General features: G+C 34.3%; 1 protein-coding gene across 3 annotated transcripts in view; it reads left to right on the top strand.

Moving 5' to 3' along the window:
- The first annotated feature begins 7,872 nt into the window (after positions 1-7,872).
- Positions 7,873-15,000, top strand: part of LOC135211263 (neuronal acetylcholine receptor subunit alpha-4-like) — a 27,189-nt gene continuing 20,061 nt past the window's right edge. For all 3 annotated transcript variants that reach the window (XM_064244560.1, XM_064244563.1, XM_064244562.1), the window contains exons 1-2: positions 7,873-8,025; positions 9,939-10,097. In XM_064244560.1, the coding sequence (XP_064100630.1) occupies positions 10,046-10,097 (52 nt within the window). In that variant the 5' untranslated portion in view covers positions 7,873-8,025; positions 9,939-10,045. The remainder of the gene's footprint in view (positions 8,026-9,938; positions 10,098-15,000) is intronic.

The following is a 15,000-nucleotide window of genomic DNA, read 5'->3' on the forward strand; positions in this document are numbered from 1 at the left end:
GAGAGAGAGAGAGAGAGAGAGAGAGAGAGAGAGAGAGAGAGAGAGAGAGATAATTTCTTTGATCTATGGATGCACATTTCGACGAAAAGAATCTCTAGATTAGAGTCATTCTGGGCTACTGAAAGGAAAGACCTTCCCGGTAAAGGCATCTTATTGAATCCATTATTCTTTATCGCGAGAACAAAGGAGAGAAAGATGGACCTCCGTTTTTCATCCTGTCTCTGATGGGAGATATTTTTCCTGGATTGTCAGCTTTTTTTTTTTTAACCTAGTCCATCATTATTCTTTTTTATTTCATCCAAATACGTCTTTTAGTTCATATTACTTTTCGTTGATATGTGTAATAAAGAATTCGGCAACAAGAAAATAAAAGCCTAAAGTAAACTAGTTAAATGTATCGTAAAATTGACCATTTTAGCCACGACTTGTTAACGGTTTTAAAAAGATATTACTTTTACTGCGAATTCTATTATAACATGAATACGATTCAGTTATTAGACATTTCACGGTTCAATAGCCCCACAGCTCACCCAAAAATTCATATAAATTCCGCCTTAAAAGATACGCTGCTTTTACCCGTCCCTCGACGCTCTTCTCTCTCTCTCTCTCTCTCTCTCTCTCTCTCTCTCTCTCTCTCTCTCTCTCTCTCTCTCTATCTATCTCTCTCTCCCTGTCTATCTTCAATCTACATATCACCCACACTCGAAAACCGTTTTATATGATGGCAATATCTTGAAATTATCATATTAATTTCGTAATTAAAAACTCTCCTGAATTTTTCTTGGACTTATATAGCTATTAAATGTCAAATTCAATAGATGATTCAGAAGATAGTTGTCAAGAAGGTTATTTTTAGATAACAGAATGCATTTGCGTTGTTCAAGACTAAACAGGATTTTTAAATAAAGATAAAATAATCTTTATGCAAAAGAAAGAGAATGCATACAGATTTATTCATATGCACACACATCTCTGCCAGTACACATCAATTTGTGCGAATGAAAACTTCCTTTATTTAATGCACATTAACTCTTGAACTTTATTCTTATTTATTATTCCTTAAACCTCTGTCCTTGGCTACACAACAAACGCCTCCCTGGATAAACAACTTTTGCATACTCAGGAAAATAAAGACATTCAGTCCGGTTTACTTTCTGTAGAACTAGTTTGATCCGATCACTTTCAACAGGCAAGAATAGCAGGATTGCATCGAAGACCATCAGCAAACAAAATGGACAAAATTTAACACGAAACCCTTAGTTTGATGAAAAGGATCAACAAGAAAATCATCTTGGCACATTAAAACAATAACAGCGAGAATGGAAGGTTTCTTGTGATTCCAATGAAAAGACGAGATTAGGAACTTGAGTCGCCTTAGGAAGGAAGAAAATAAGTTAATATATGTATATAGTATATATATATATATATGTATATATATATATATATATATATATATATATATATACGTATATATATATATATATATATATATATATATACGTGTATATATGTATATATATATATATATATATATATATATATATATATATACGTGTACTATATATATATATATATATATATATATATATACGTATATATATATATATATATATATATATATATATAATATATATATATATATATATATATATATATATATATATCGTGTATATATATATATATATATATATATATATATATATATATATATTTATTTGTATACGTATATATATATATATATATTATATATATATATATATATATATATATATATATATATATATATATATATATTTATATATACGTATATATATATATATATATATATATATATATATATATATATATATGTATGTATAATTGAATTAAGCTCTTCCTTCCTTAGGGGCGACTCAAATTACTAACCTGGTTTTTTTCATGGGAATCACAAGGATCTTCCCTTCTCGCTGTTATTATGTTAATGGCTCCTTTTCTTCTTCTACAGCAGCTCTTTACTACGATGAAAATTTTAATACATTCTGACCACTCTTTATAGGCACTTAAAAGCAGGTATCTAAGGAATTTTTTTTATTATGGAATGAATCACTCACAGTAATTCAAGAATTTCAAACGGCAATTTGGTAATATATTCAAAAAAGAAAATGAATTACTCATTCAACTAGAAAAAAAAAACATCATACGGAGGACACAAACAGACGAACAAACAGATACATACATACACACATACACACGCACACACACACACACATATATTTATATACATACATATATATATATATATATATATATTATATATATATATGTGATGGTGTATTGGATAGAAATAACTAATATGCACGTGATTCGATTACCAGCTGAAGCCAAAGAAAACCGCCAAACGAAATGACAGTGCTATGTATTATTGTGTATTTTACACGAAGGGTTGTAAACTTTAGTAAAGCACTTGCAATGTAGATTTTTTATAAACATTTCATGTGGTTTTAGGTGACACACACACATACATATAAGGAGGCGGGGAGAAGGAGTAGAGAGAGAGAGAGAGAGAGAGAGAGAGAGAGAGAGAGAGAGAGAGAGGAGTATTTTAACTGAATCTGAATTTTAATGCAATTTTTGAAAAAAAATACGTAAAGTGTTCGTAAGATATTTGAATATTGGCTTTAGATTTCATTCTAACTATCGCCATAATTATTATAAGAGTCTCACAGAATACTCGGTATCTTCCCCATCCTCGAATTCTTTTACTTTACCTTCATTCTATGTTTTCTTTTCCTTCACTCTCTCTCTCTCTTTTTTCCTCCCAAACAGAGTTTGTCTTGCTTCTTTTCCAAGTCTTCGTTCCCATAGCTTCTCTCCCCTCCAACTTTTTATTTTGGGTTTTCCTCCCATTCCTTTTGAAGAGAGAGTTGTAAGGACATGGCTCAGACTTTCTATAATTTACCCTGATCTCGGATGAAAGGATCATTTCAACTACCCCGAGGGATTATCTCTCTTACTCTCACTAATTAGAGAGAATTTGAGGGCGCAGATTGTTGATAAAAAAGGTAGGCTGGCTTCCCGATCTCTTTTTGGGCCTTAAAGGGGAAATTTGTGATTTATTTTTCTCCATCTCTTATTGCGGCATATTTCTGCAGTGCCTTCTGCTTACTGCTCTTTGCCTCTACGTTTCCCTATTTGTCATTTCCCAATAGCAGAGCAAAAATAAATAGATGCAATAGAAAAAAAATAGAATCCTTTTGGAGAGACTTATATAAATTTATATTGTGATTTAGAGGTCTCGTCAAATTACAGTATCATAAAAACAAACAGCCGAGCAAACAAATAAATAATAATAATAATAAAAAATATATGATATTCTAGCGACTTCCTCTTCTGCATCGCTTCTCTAGGGACACCCGTCTGATCTTGCTCCTTTGCAACATTCCTTCACTGTTGGAAAGGAAGGTCTCTGGGCCTTCGAAATATCCTTCACTTTCGCAGCTGGGGAGGCTGAGTCAATCGGGATCCGTTTATGCTAAGTTAGAAATCGTCTTGAGTATAATGTTGACGAAAATGATCCATTTATTCTCGCTGTTATTACGACGCTCGTTCATAGCAATGAAGTGCTTTCTATCAGGGCTTTCTTTCTCCCTTTAACTGACCTATGACTTATATCCTGCTCTTTATCGGGTCTTTCTTATAATGCTCATTTTAATTAAGCAAGTATTTAAACAATGTTCTCCATCAGTTCAAAAGAGATTCCAAGATAATGAAATTCGCTTCAGTGATACCGTTCTTCTGGATGGGTAACTGAAATACGTTCATTTTTTTTTCATTATTGTTTTTTGCTTGGATTAGACCGAATTGCTTATAAGAAATACAGTTACTGTATGTCTCTTTACAGAGTTTTTATCTTGAATTCAGGAATGCAGGAAAATTCATTATGATTATTGTCGATTCAAATTGGATTCGTCTGTTAAAACAGAAAAGCGCTTCTCACATTTATGGGTACATACACAACAGAAACAGCTTGATTCGATCTCCCTTTCTTTTAAATTATTGTCCTCCTAGATCAAGTCAACACTGACTTAAATCCGAGTAATCTTCTCTATAATTGCGGGAAAGATAAAACGATTTAGCTGGAACTACTGGAAATTATTATTTCATTCTGTCTCTTACTATGCTCCCGGATCTATTGCGGATTTATTAAATCGTGATTTCGGTACATTAAGTAATATAGATAGGACGGATACCTAGTTCACTGCTTCCTTTCTTTCTGAACTTGCTTGACAACGTGTTTGATCTTCGTTTTGTTTAGTTATTTGTCCTTCGAATACAGATTTAGCGGAATTCCAACTCTTTCATAGTTTACAGTGTCGGAACCAATAAAAACAAGTAAAAAATGCGCCGAAGTGTCTTCGGAGCAATCGTGTTTTCTGTACAGCTGCTACAGCATCTAATCAAGGCCACCAAAAATAGGGTTATCTTTCTGTGGTCTCGGCATAATGTTGTAAGAAGCAAGATTATGATGGTTAACTTTAACCTTAAAATAAAATAAAAAATTCTGAGGTTAGAGGGCACTAACTTAGTATGCTTGATGATTCTAGGGTGGATGATCAACATTACAATTTGCAGCAGTCTAACCTCAGTCATTTTCAAGATCTGAGAGCCGCCGGACAGACAAAAAACCATTCTCAATAATTTTCTTTTACAGAAAACTAAAAGGAACAAATCTGAACACCCACATTAATAAGTCCTCATTTCCTCTCTCTCTCACCACTACTAGAGATCATCGGAACTTCTCACATTTAGAGTTCCCACTGGGGTTCTGTACCTGTCCCTCCCTGATTGACAGATCAATTAGACCATTGGCCAAAGGATTTGTTTGATTATTAGCCAATTTCTTCATAAAATCGACCAACATTTCAGTGCAATCACATCAGTTTTATTGAAGGGTATAATCCTACTTGATATATGTAATTACATGTGGTAAAACGAAGTCTACCCAGAGAAACAATTTTATTTAGAATATGTCTTCTAACCCGAAATTAGAATATAAAAATGCTCACAATCAAATTGGTATGGAATTAAAGACGTCACAGCATGATACCAAAAGAGGCCGAAGAAAGTAATTGCTTGCAACCAGTGGAATCATTTAAAATTTTTCTTGGCTGGGGATGGGGTGGGGGGGGTTGGGGAGGGGGGGGTGGGGGGGGGGGGGGGCCCGGGGGAGAGGGTCAAAGGTTAAAACTTATGGTGGCGAGCGAAGTGACTATTTCTAACTTTCATCGCAAATCTGGACCTTAAGAGACAGCGAAGGAAAACCAGAAAAACCATATCTCTCTCTCTCTCTCTCTCTCTCTCTCTCTCTCTATGTGTGCGTGTGTGTGTAAAAATGTATATAAAAAGTTAAGAAACGCATTACACATTACAAAAGGAACTAAAGTTAATTGAAATTTCTGTATGATTCTGTTTTAATGCGTTGTTTGTCGCAGCTGAATAAGAAGACAGAGAAAGCGTTCCTGTAGTGGTTTATAGAAACACGCCAGTGAATACAAAACTGACTTCTATAAGACTTGTGAATGATTGGAAAAATAGTTCCTTGTACCAAACTAAAAATTCATTGACCGAGCAGCAAAACATTCTCGAAAAATCGTCATACCTATGATATGGTAACCTAGGCTTGAAAATATATGAACTGCCATTAAAGATGTGAAAAACTTAGAAAATCATTAAAATTTTTTAAGTTATATGAGTATATTAAAGAAACCACTTCATAAACAAGAAAAGATTCAGTATAGTTCTCCACAGCTACCTCTAAAACACAATCATAAGATATGTATATCTTAGTTTTACCAGACCACTGAGCTCATTAACAGCTCTCCTAGGGCTGGCCCGAAGGATTAGATATTTTTTACGAGGCTAGGAATCAATTGGTTTCGTAGCATGGGACCTACAGCTTATTGTGGGATCCGAACCACGTTATATCGGGAAATAAATTTCTATCACCAGAAATAAATTCCTCTGATTCCGCGTTGGCCAAGTGGAGAATCGAACTTCGGACCACCAGATTGGTAGGTGAGCACGAAAACCACCCGTCTAACGAGGATCTTCACAGTCTTAAGTAAACATAAATCTTAATTATTACCTTATCACATCTTGTTTGCAATGATCCTTGTTAAGTGATTGTTCACTTTAGTTTTCTGAAAATGAAAACTATTGTGACGGCCTTTTGTCCGTCCGCACGCCCTCAGATCTAAAAGACTACTGAGGCTAGAGGGTTGCAAATTGGTATGTTGATCATCCACTCTACAATCATCAAACTTACCAAATTGCAGCCCTCTAGCCTCAGTAGTGTTTATTTTATTTAAAATTAAAGTTAGCCATGATCATGCATCTCCCACTATATGTGCCAACAACACGGGCCACCCAGGGTGTGGCTGAAAGTTTCATGGGCCACAGCTTAAAGTTTTATGGGCCATGGCTGAGAGCTTCATACAGCATTATACGCTGTACAGAAAACTCGACTGCGCCGAAGAAACTTCGGTGAAATTTTTTTTACTTGTTTTTATAGGATCCTGTATTGCCATTACGATGACAATTAGTAAATTATGGGATTTGTCTCCAATGGCAGAATTACGGAGGGAAAAAGACAAAGCGAATGTTGGGAATTGCGATGTGTTTCTCAAGGTACACCAGTCCTTGAAAATGCGAAGCAGCATAGGAATATTGCACTTACTACCCTTTAGGACATTTTTACGGATCAAGTTTGGTAGGTTTTGATACTATTATTATAGTCACTTAGATTATTATTATTATTATTATTATTATTATTATTATTATTATTATTATTATTATTATTATTATATTCTGTACAAAGTTTAGGGAACGTAGAGAACAACAACCCAGTTATAAATAACCTATGTCTTGTAAAAAGATAACAAAAGGTTAAATCGCCAGAGCATCTGGAAATGTAACAAATTAAAACCTCATTGTTTTCACCTGAGAACAGGAAAAACATTTGCATAAAAAACTAAAAATCCATTTCTAAGCAAGCTACAAACCACAAAAGCCATTGCAACTAAGACATTATTATTCCGGTTCAAGTAAAAAAAAAATAGATAATAAAAACAAAACTAAAATAAGAACCACATGAAACACTACTACTAGCCAAGGTCAGTCGAGAACACACAACCCTCTAGTAACGGGATGTTAGCAGAGGCCGAAAAGATACATTGGAAGTCGCAGATAATGGACGAGCCATAGCTTCACAACAACAGTTCACTAACGAAGTCTATGAATCGTTTCCCCTTTGTACCAGAGAGAGAGAGAGAGAGAGAGAGAGAGAGAGGTTATTAATCATCAGTACTATGGCGATTATGATGACCTTTCAGCTGTCAAGGTTTAATCTAGTCTATTATATCTATTCATTCACCTTGTTCCTTACAACGGTTTACCATGTTGTTTTGGTAAACATAGAAACTATGTTTACCAATAGATTCGCATTTGATCAAGGTAAATTACAAATAGATTCGCATTTGATCAAAGGCAAATTACATCTACAAATTCAAAGAGGTAAATGTCATCGATAAACTCAGAACTCTAAATTCCATCGATAAGTCATTCATTGACATTTTTCTTTTCAAAGATAAAAGTTGAAACAATCTTGAAGATGATTTCATGATGTCCATGCAGCAATTCCATCTTTTTTGGCTTCATTATACGATGTGCAAGAAAGAAAGACTAAGATGACCTAACAACTTTTGAAGTAAGGCATAATAACATGAGCTTTGGCCATAAGGGCTACTGGGGACGGCAAAGTCAGGAAGGACAGTGGCCTTGAAATATTCATTGCTGACATGATCGACCAGCCTCTCGGAGTTGGCACTTAATCTCAAATCCGACCAACCTCAATAGACAGAGGAGGGCCAGTTTATGCCCCTCCCTTAAAAAAAAGCTGGGTTGGTGCACAGAGTAACACAACTTGGACTCTTCAGTGCTAGTCGGGCGCTTTCGACATCCACACGCTCTATTCTTCTCTCAAAGAAGGTAACAAAGTCTAACCTTTGCATGGTACATGCACGAAGACATACAGTCATACACAGACAAATAACAACACACACATCACACACACACACACACACACACCACACACACATATATATATATATATATATATATATATATATATATATATATATATACATATTAATTCACAGGCACATATTTATATTTATGTCGTAAAGAAAAACCGTCTGGTTTTAATATCTGAATTTCCTGTGAACCTTAGTATATCATCCCTTTGAAAAAGTTTTGTAAGGAATGCATCGACACTGTTAATGATAGTTATTGTTTCCTACATATATAGTTAATGTTAGATATTGACGCATAGTCTTAACGAAATTTCTTCACTGACTGTGGAAGTAAAAGATAATGATACGTGTTAACTTTATTTTAACTGGACCTTTTTGATTCATTCTTAGTGTAGCCTTTTCTGTGTGTGATCGAAACAACAGACTGACAGAGATACAGAAAGGCACAGACTAGAGACAAGTTTAGATACCATATTGGCTATGTAGATTAATATTGCTTAACCTGATCATTTGCTTGAAGACCGATTTCCCAGCTATGAAGATGAAATGACGTAAGTGGTTCAAGTTATTTCCTTCCATTTACCATGATGTTTTATTACTTAAAAAATTATTCATACTTTGAATAATACAAAACGCGTCTTCAGAGAAAGGAAGAAGGATTCTAAAGAGGCAACTGATAATAGGTCGGTCGAAAAGGTTAAAGGAAAAAAAAACCTGAGTATTAAGAGAAATGGATTTAAAAAGGCAGGAACACTCGCAAGGACAAATTACACGATTGAACGCAAGAGCCTTGTAAGGACAGGAGGATATAGCTAATATAGGAGACTATTGGCTCAGTGGTAAAGGCTAACGAAGTAGCATAAAGAACGGTCAATCTAGATGATAAATAGCTTGTCTGTTAACGGAAAGGGAAGTCCCTTTGAGAGAATAAATAGGTTTTGATGCTCAAAAGATCTGAGGACCAACGTCATTCAAATGACGGAGTTTGAAGGAATTAATATAAAAGAAAAAAAAAATAGCTACTGCAAAAACAGGCGACGTCAGCGATACAGAGGATTTAGAAACCAATTAAGAATGATCTACAAAGATGCGGGCAATCATTTTTTATAACTTTACGTTGCAAAAAGAGAACTCGAATTCTTAATGAATAGGGAAAGATAATCCCTGAAACAAACAATAACATGGAAAACAGTGGATAGGTCATGGGCTCCTTATTAAAGATAAAGGTACTTTTACGGAAACAAGAAAAATACAAGGTAGTGAGTGTTATCAGGTTAAGGGATTGCGATATATTGTAAATGACCATTCATGTAGTTGAGAAGACGTTAAGTAAGGAAGGGGCCAGGCTATATGAAAAGAAAGAAGAGAGGTGCTGAAAAGGAGGGGGAGGTTGAAAAAGTTGAGGAATGAAATAGAAGATAAGAATTATTCTGCCTTTTTCCCGGCTGGCACCCCTTCCCCACCCACCATCTCTCTCTCTCTCTCTCTCTCTCTCTCTCTCTCTCTCTCTCTCCCTAGTTTTATTAGATCCCTGGTCAGAGAAGAGGATGGGAAAGAGAAACCGCACGAACCAGGGAGAAATGTAAAAATTATGTTTTAACTTCATCCTCGACTTTTTTCTCACGGGAAAATAAGTGTCAGTTTCCTCTCAACGAAATTCACGATGATTAACCCTTAACTGACCTCACGCGAATTATATAAGGACAATTTTCAAATGTACAAGAAAAGACGAAGTGATATGTGAAAATGCTTTTTGCCAAACTCTTTATTGTGACATTATATATTTCCCCTTAGGGTACGTTTTCCTCTGAGAACATGATTAGTCATACGGTATAATTGAAGTAATAATTATTTATGTTTTAATCACAGATTCATTACTCCTGGGGGAATTACTGCAGCTTCAGGAAGTCGAAGCTTCTCCAATTCTCCAATAGCCTTCGACAGCGCTGCCCTAGGGAGAAGGGGAGGCTGCAAAAATGAGGAAGCTAATTTCCTTCCTTTCATGTCTGATGCTTCTGGTGACTTTGGGTAAGTAAAAAAAAAAAAAAAAAAGAAAAAAATCAAGATATCAATATGCGTCACTGTCAAATTTATTATAATTGATGAATTGTGGATGAACCATTTAAGGAGAAACTTTTCACAATAATAAGTCCTTCATTCATGTAAAAAGAAACTCTTCAACATGTCGAACTCCCTATATACACTGCGTCACTCACCTTTATCTAATGATCATTCCCGAGCTCCTTGGATAATAAGGTCATCATCACACCTCTCACACTCCATCTATTCAACGTTTTCTAGGTCTCTTCCTCCACACCTCCTCCGCCTCTCTAATGCTTCGGAGTGAGCAGGTCTGTCACTAACCTGTTCGTTCCCATTCTTTCCACATGTACACGGATTCTCAAAATACTCTGGTGCATCATTATGACATGCTAGCCTTTTTATCACGTTTTGACCATATCTACATTAATTGCCCTTTCAGTTCCTATACCACAATTGCTACTAAAAGATTATCTATATATAAATATATATATATATATATATTATATATATCATATATATATATATTATATATATATATGATATATATATATATATATATATATATGTATATATATATATATATATATATATATATACGTATAATATATATACATATATATATATATATATATATATATATATATATATATATATATATATACATAACACACCACACACACACACATATATATATATATATATATATTATATATATATATATATATACCATATATACATATATACATATATCTATATATATATATATATATATATATATATATATATATAGTATATATATATATTTGCATTGTAGTTTTAACTTTCTTTAGCCTTATTTATTATCGAGTAATTACAAAAATGTCTGCATACATACACACACACACACACACACACACACACACACATATATTATAATAATATATTAATTTATATTATTATATTATATCTACCATACAATACCCAATCACACTAGTATATATTATATATATATATTATATATTTACAATATATTTTCTATATTATATACATATATTATATTCTATATTATATATTATATTATGAAATTTTGATCTTTTATGATTTATTGTTATTTAAATAATTTATTTTTTTCTATAAATTTGTATTATAATTTTAATTATACGTATTTATAATTTATTGTTTGTTATATTATAATATTGTTTATATTTATATAATATTAATTTTAATTTATTTTTTTTTTATATTTTTATTTTTATATCTTATTAATTATAATATAATTATTGTTATAAATTATATGATGTACATATAATTCGAACGGCCATTCTTTGTACTTTATCGTGCTGAACAGCAAAATGTAAAATTGTCGACGTTCTATATAATAATTGCCGTATATTTTCTTGAAAAAAAAAAGATTTTCCGTAATCTAACGACAATTGCTCAATGTTATTCTAACAATACATATATATTTCTTCTCTCCGTTTTTATGGAATTTTTTCCGTTTTCTTATGCCACCCTTTTCCCCCTATCTTTATTCTTTTCTTAGGTACGATACGAAACATCAACATAAGTGGGTTGGAAAATCTGTAAATTGCACTTAGTAAAAAATTATCCTTTTGTAATTGGTAACAGCTAATTAGCAAACACATTTATAGCAAAATGATTGCTTCCACGTGAAAGTTCAAATATTTCCACACAAGCTGCGTATAAAATAACCTCCTCAAACCTAATTATTATATTTTTTATGATTATTTCAAAAAAAAAATATCCACGATATTCCTTAAAAATTTCACGTTCATCACGTCTTTTTTTTATTTCTCAGCCTTGCAATCATTTGCAGACATCATAAAACAAACCAGAAGCGTATATCAGTTATAGTTTGGACGTATCGATTTTTACAAAGAAACTTTTGAGCCCAAGCCCCACTTTTCCTTCCATGCCATAAGTCACGTACCGGGTACAGCGCTATAGCAACAACCCCCGTCAGCGCTAAAGGGCTAAGATGGAAGCACAGTACATAAGAACCTTTAGCGTTAAAAAATACCGCCGATACTTTCGACGAGGTGTCGTTTCTGTTGGCAACCTGATCTGGATTCTTTCTATTTGAAAATAACTTGCAATGAGGACCAGGATTAACAAGCATCTTTTCAAATATTTACGTTGTACAAGTTTCTTTTGATATAATCGGTCAAGTTTATACATTCCCGAGTTATGTTCGTAATAGGATTTCTTTTGAATAGTTCGCTGTACAATTTAGTACTCTTGTAAGGAACTTCACCTTGTTGGCCATATGCACGATAATTATAAGTTGGTGTTTGGAAAGCGCAACTGTTTCTAGCTCATTTATTCTCTCTAGTATTCTGGCAACTTTAACGGCAAGACTAAAGATAAAAGACATTATTATAATAACAAAATGATCCCGCTTGGTTAGGCAATGTGTGATAATGTCTGTTTACATATAGTAGTTCCCAGTCACAAAATACAGTATTTACCATAACAAAATGCGTTCATAGCACATACTGCTTTCAGCGCGAGAAACTAAATAGCGTGGGGCAGATTTAGTATATCGAAATACCAATGACGCATGGATATACTGTAGAACATGAATGGCTGGTCATGTACACTTGCCCAGTAATCTAAAAAAATCGTGACAGAGTAGAATCTTCGGTTCACTGTGCCATGCAGGGCGAGACTAAAGAACAATGTGTCCAAGAATTCCTTTAGTAAGCATTAAAACGAAAAACACCTAGGTCTAAGTTACAAGTTTGCTTGAAGCTAGACAACTAAACGTGAGAATAATAATCTGTTACAGGTTATTGACGAAGGATGATATCAGTTTTCTAGAGATAGCTTTATAATATTCTAGAGATAGCTTTATAATATTCTAATTTAGAGGAAAAAAGATAGCTTTATAATATTCTAATTTAGAGGAAAAAAAAGTTTACAAGGCACAATTTTAATTTTAGGACTTTTCCCATGCCATAAAAATAACAACCATGTAATACAGCTTATACATTTTAAATGCGTGAAAGGCATGAGATTTGTCAATAAGTCTCATATTAGCCTGTACATAAGTCTAACTTACGGCCACATCGCTTTCCTAAAAGCATTTTTCCACTTGGAAAGCAATGCTTGTCAAAGGCCACTTTATTGCAGAAACATTCCACTTAACAGCCCGCAGCACATTTGACTATCACTTGACACAGACACCCAGGATGTAGTTGCCTCAAAGTGCTTCCATCCTCGGCAGTGAAGCCATCGGCCCTGATAGAAGAAGGGAAGAGTGCGGAGGTTGGCCACCTGACCCTCATCATGGGTTCATTGCCGTGAAGAAAAGATCTTTTGCTACTGATGGTCACAACGCAGGAAAATGCTAATAAAACGAAAAAAAAGATTCCAGAGGAGTGGTAGTTCAAGGCTATTGCTCGTGAGTGGTTCACCAGCATGAGTACGTACTGGAAAATTCAAGTACTTATGCACGGACTGCGCGCGAGGACGCACGCACACACACACACACACACACACACACACACACACACACACATATATATATATATATATATATATATATATATATATATATATATATATATATATACGTAGTTCGTTGTTCGTTGCTGAGGTCAACATGGATGAATGTGTTACAACGATACGTGTGAAAGCCCTATTCCCCGATGAATCTAATGCATCATATATCTGAAAAATATTTGATTCGAGATAAATCAAAGAAAAAAAAACTGAGAGAGTTTACACAAACATGAAAGGATTGATCAGGTTGAATCTTTCAAATATTTAGGAGCAATGACGTCCAGAGCAGGTTATCTTGAGCTGGAGTTAGTGTGAGGTTAGAGAGGGCAAATGAAGCAGTGAGCAAGATGAGTGAGATTTGGAAATCAGATAGTAGACTAATGGCGTGCTAAAGAATAATTATCATTGTGGGCACACTTTTCCGTGTCGAAAATGATGACAATGGTTGCAGGTCCACAATAATATTGCATGTGAAATATAAAGTCTTTAATACATAATAAAAGCTTTCGAACCTTATACTAGGTTCATCTTCAGTCAATAATTATCATATTAATTTAGATACCTCTATACAGCTGTGCGGACATGAGTCATATGACATTAAAAACTACAGCATGTCTAAATGTATTGATGCTCTAATAATAAATCAGTAAGAAAAACAATACGAGTCCAGAATAATAAATGATATCACAAGGGAGATTACAGAAGTCCCACTTGGAGGTAAGATGAAGAATGATGATGAGTAGATGGAAATGGAGATAAAAGAGATGGCTTGGATCTCACGTGTGCCATACCCATGGCAAACAGCCAGTGATAGTGTCCGCTGGACTCACTTGACCACCAGAATTGTTGGAAGGCGCACACCTTTTAAGACGAGAGCTTTGAAGTAATGAAAAATTCATGAATTTCAGGCTATGAAGCCCAGCACTGGAGTACTTTTAGCTTTTGAGCCCTTAAGAGAGTGAAAAGAAGTAAGTAAGGTGAAATACAGAGATCTAAGTGTGAAACTGAGAGAAAACCACCCAGGAGTCATTGTTTGAGAGTCTGGACAGCCTAATGGATGAAAGGAAGTCGGGCAGAGACAAAATAAAAGGTTAACAAGTGGGTACAGCTGCGGGTCAAAGAGACGTCATAAGTAGCCCTTAGTAATGCCCAAGGTCCTTTTAGGACCTTGAACCGTGGTAATGCCTACAATTCGCGACATGAGGAGCTCTTATGGCACTGTCCCACCACGAGGCGATGAGTACTTACATAAGCACACTTAGAAATAAACACTTAGATAAACTCCCGGGTTACTGGAAGCGGTATACTATCATTACTGCCATCGCATTATCATATGCCCAGCTGAAGGCGAATTGGAAAAGAAAATGAATTCCAGGCGGAAACA

This window comes from Macrobrachium nipponense, chromosome 4 (genome assembly GCF_015104395.2).
Source record: "Macrobrachium nipponense isolate FS-2020 chromosome 4, ASM1510439v2, whole genome shotgun sequence".
NCBI classification, from domain to species: Eukaryota; Metazoa; Arthropoda; class Malacostraca; order Decapoda; family Palaemonidae; genus Macrobrachium; species Macrobrachium nipponense.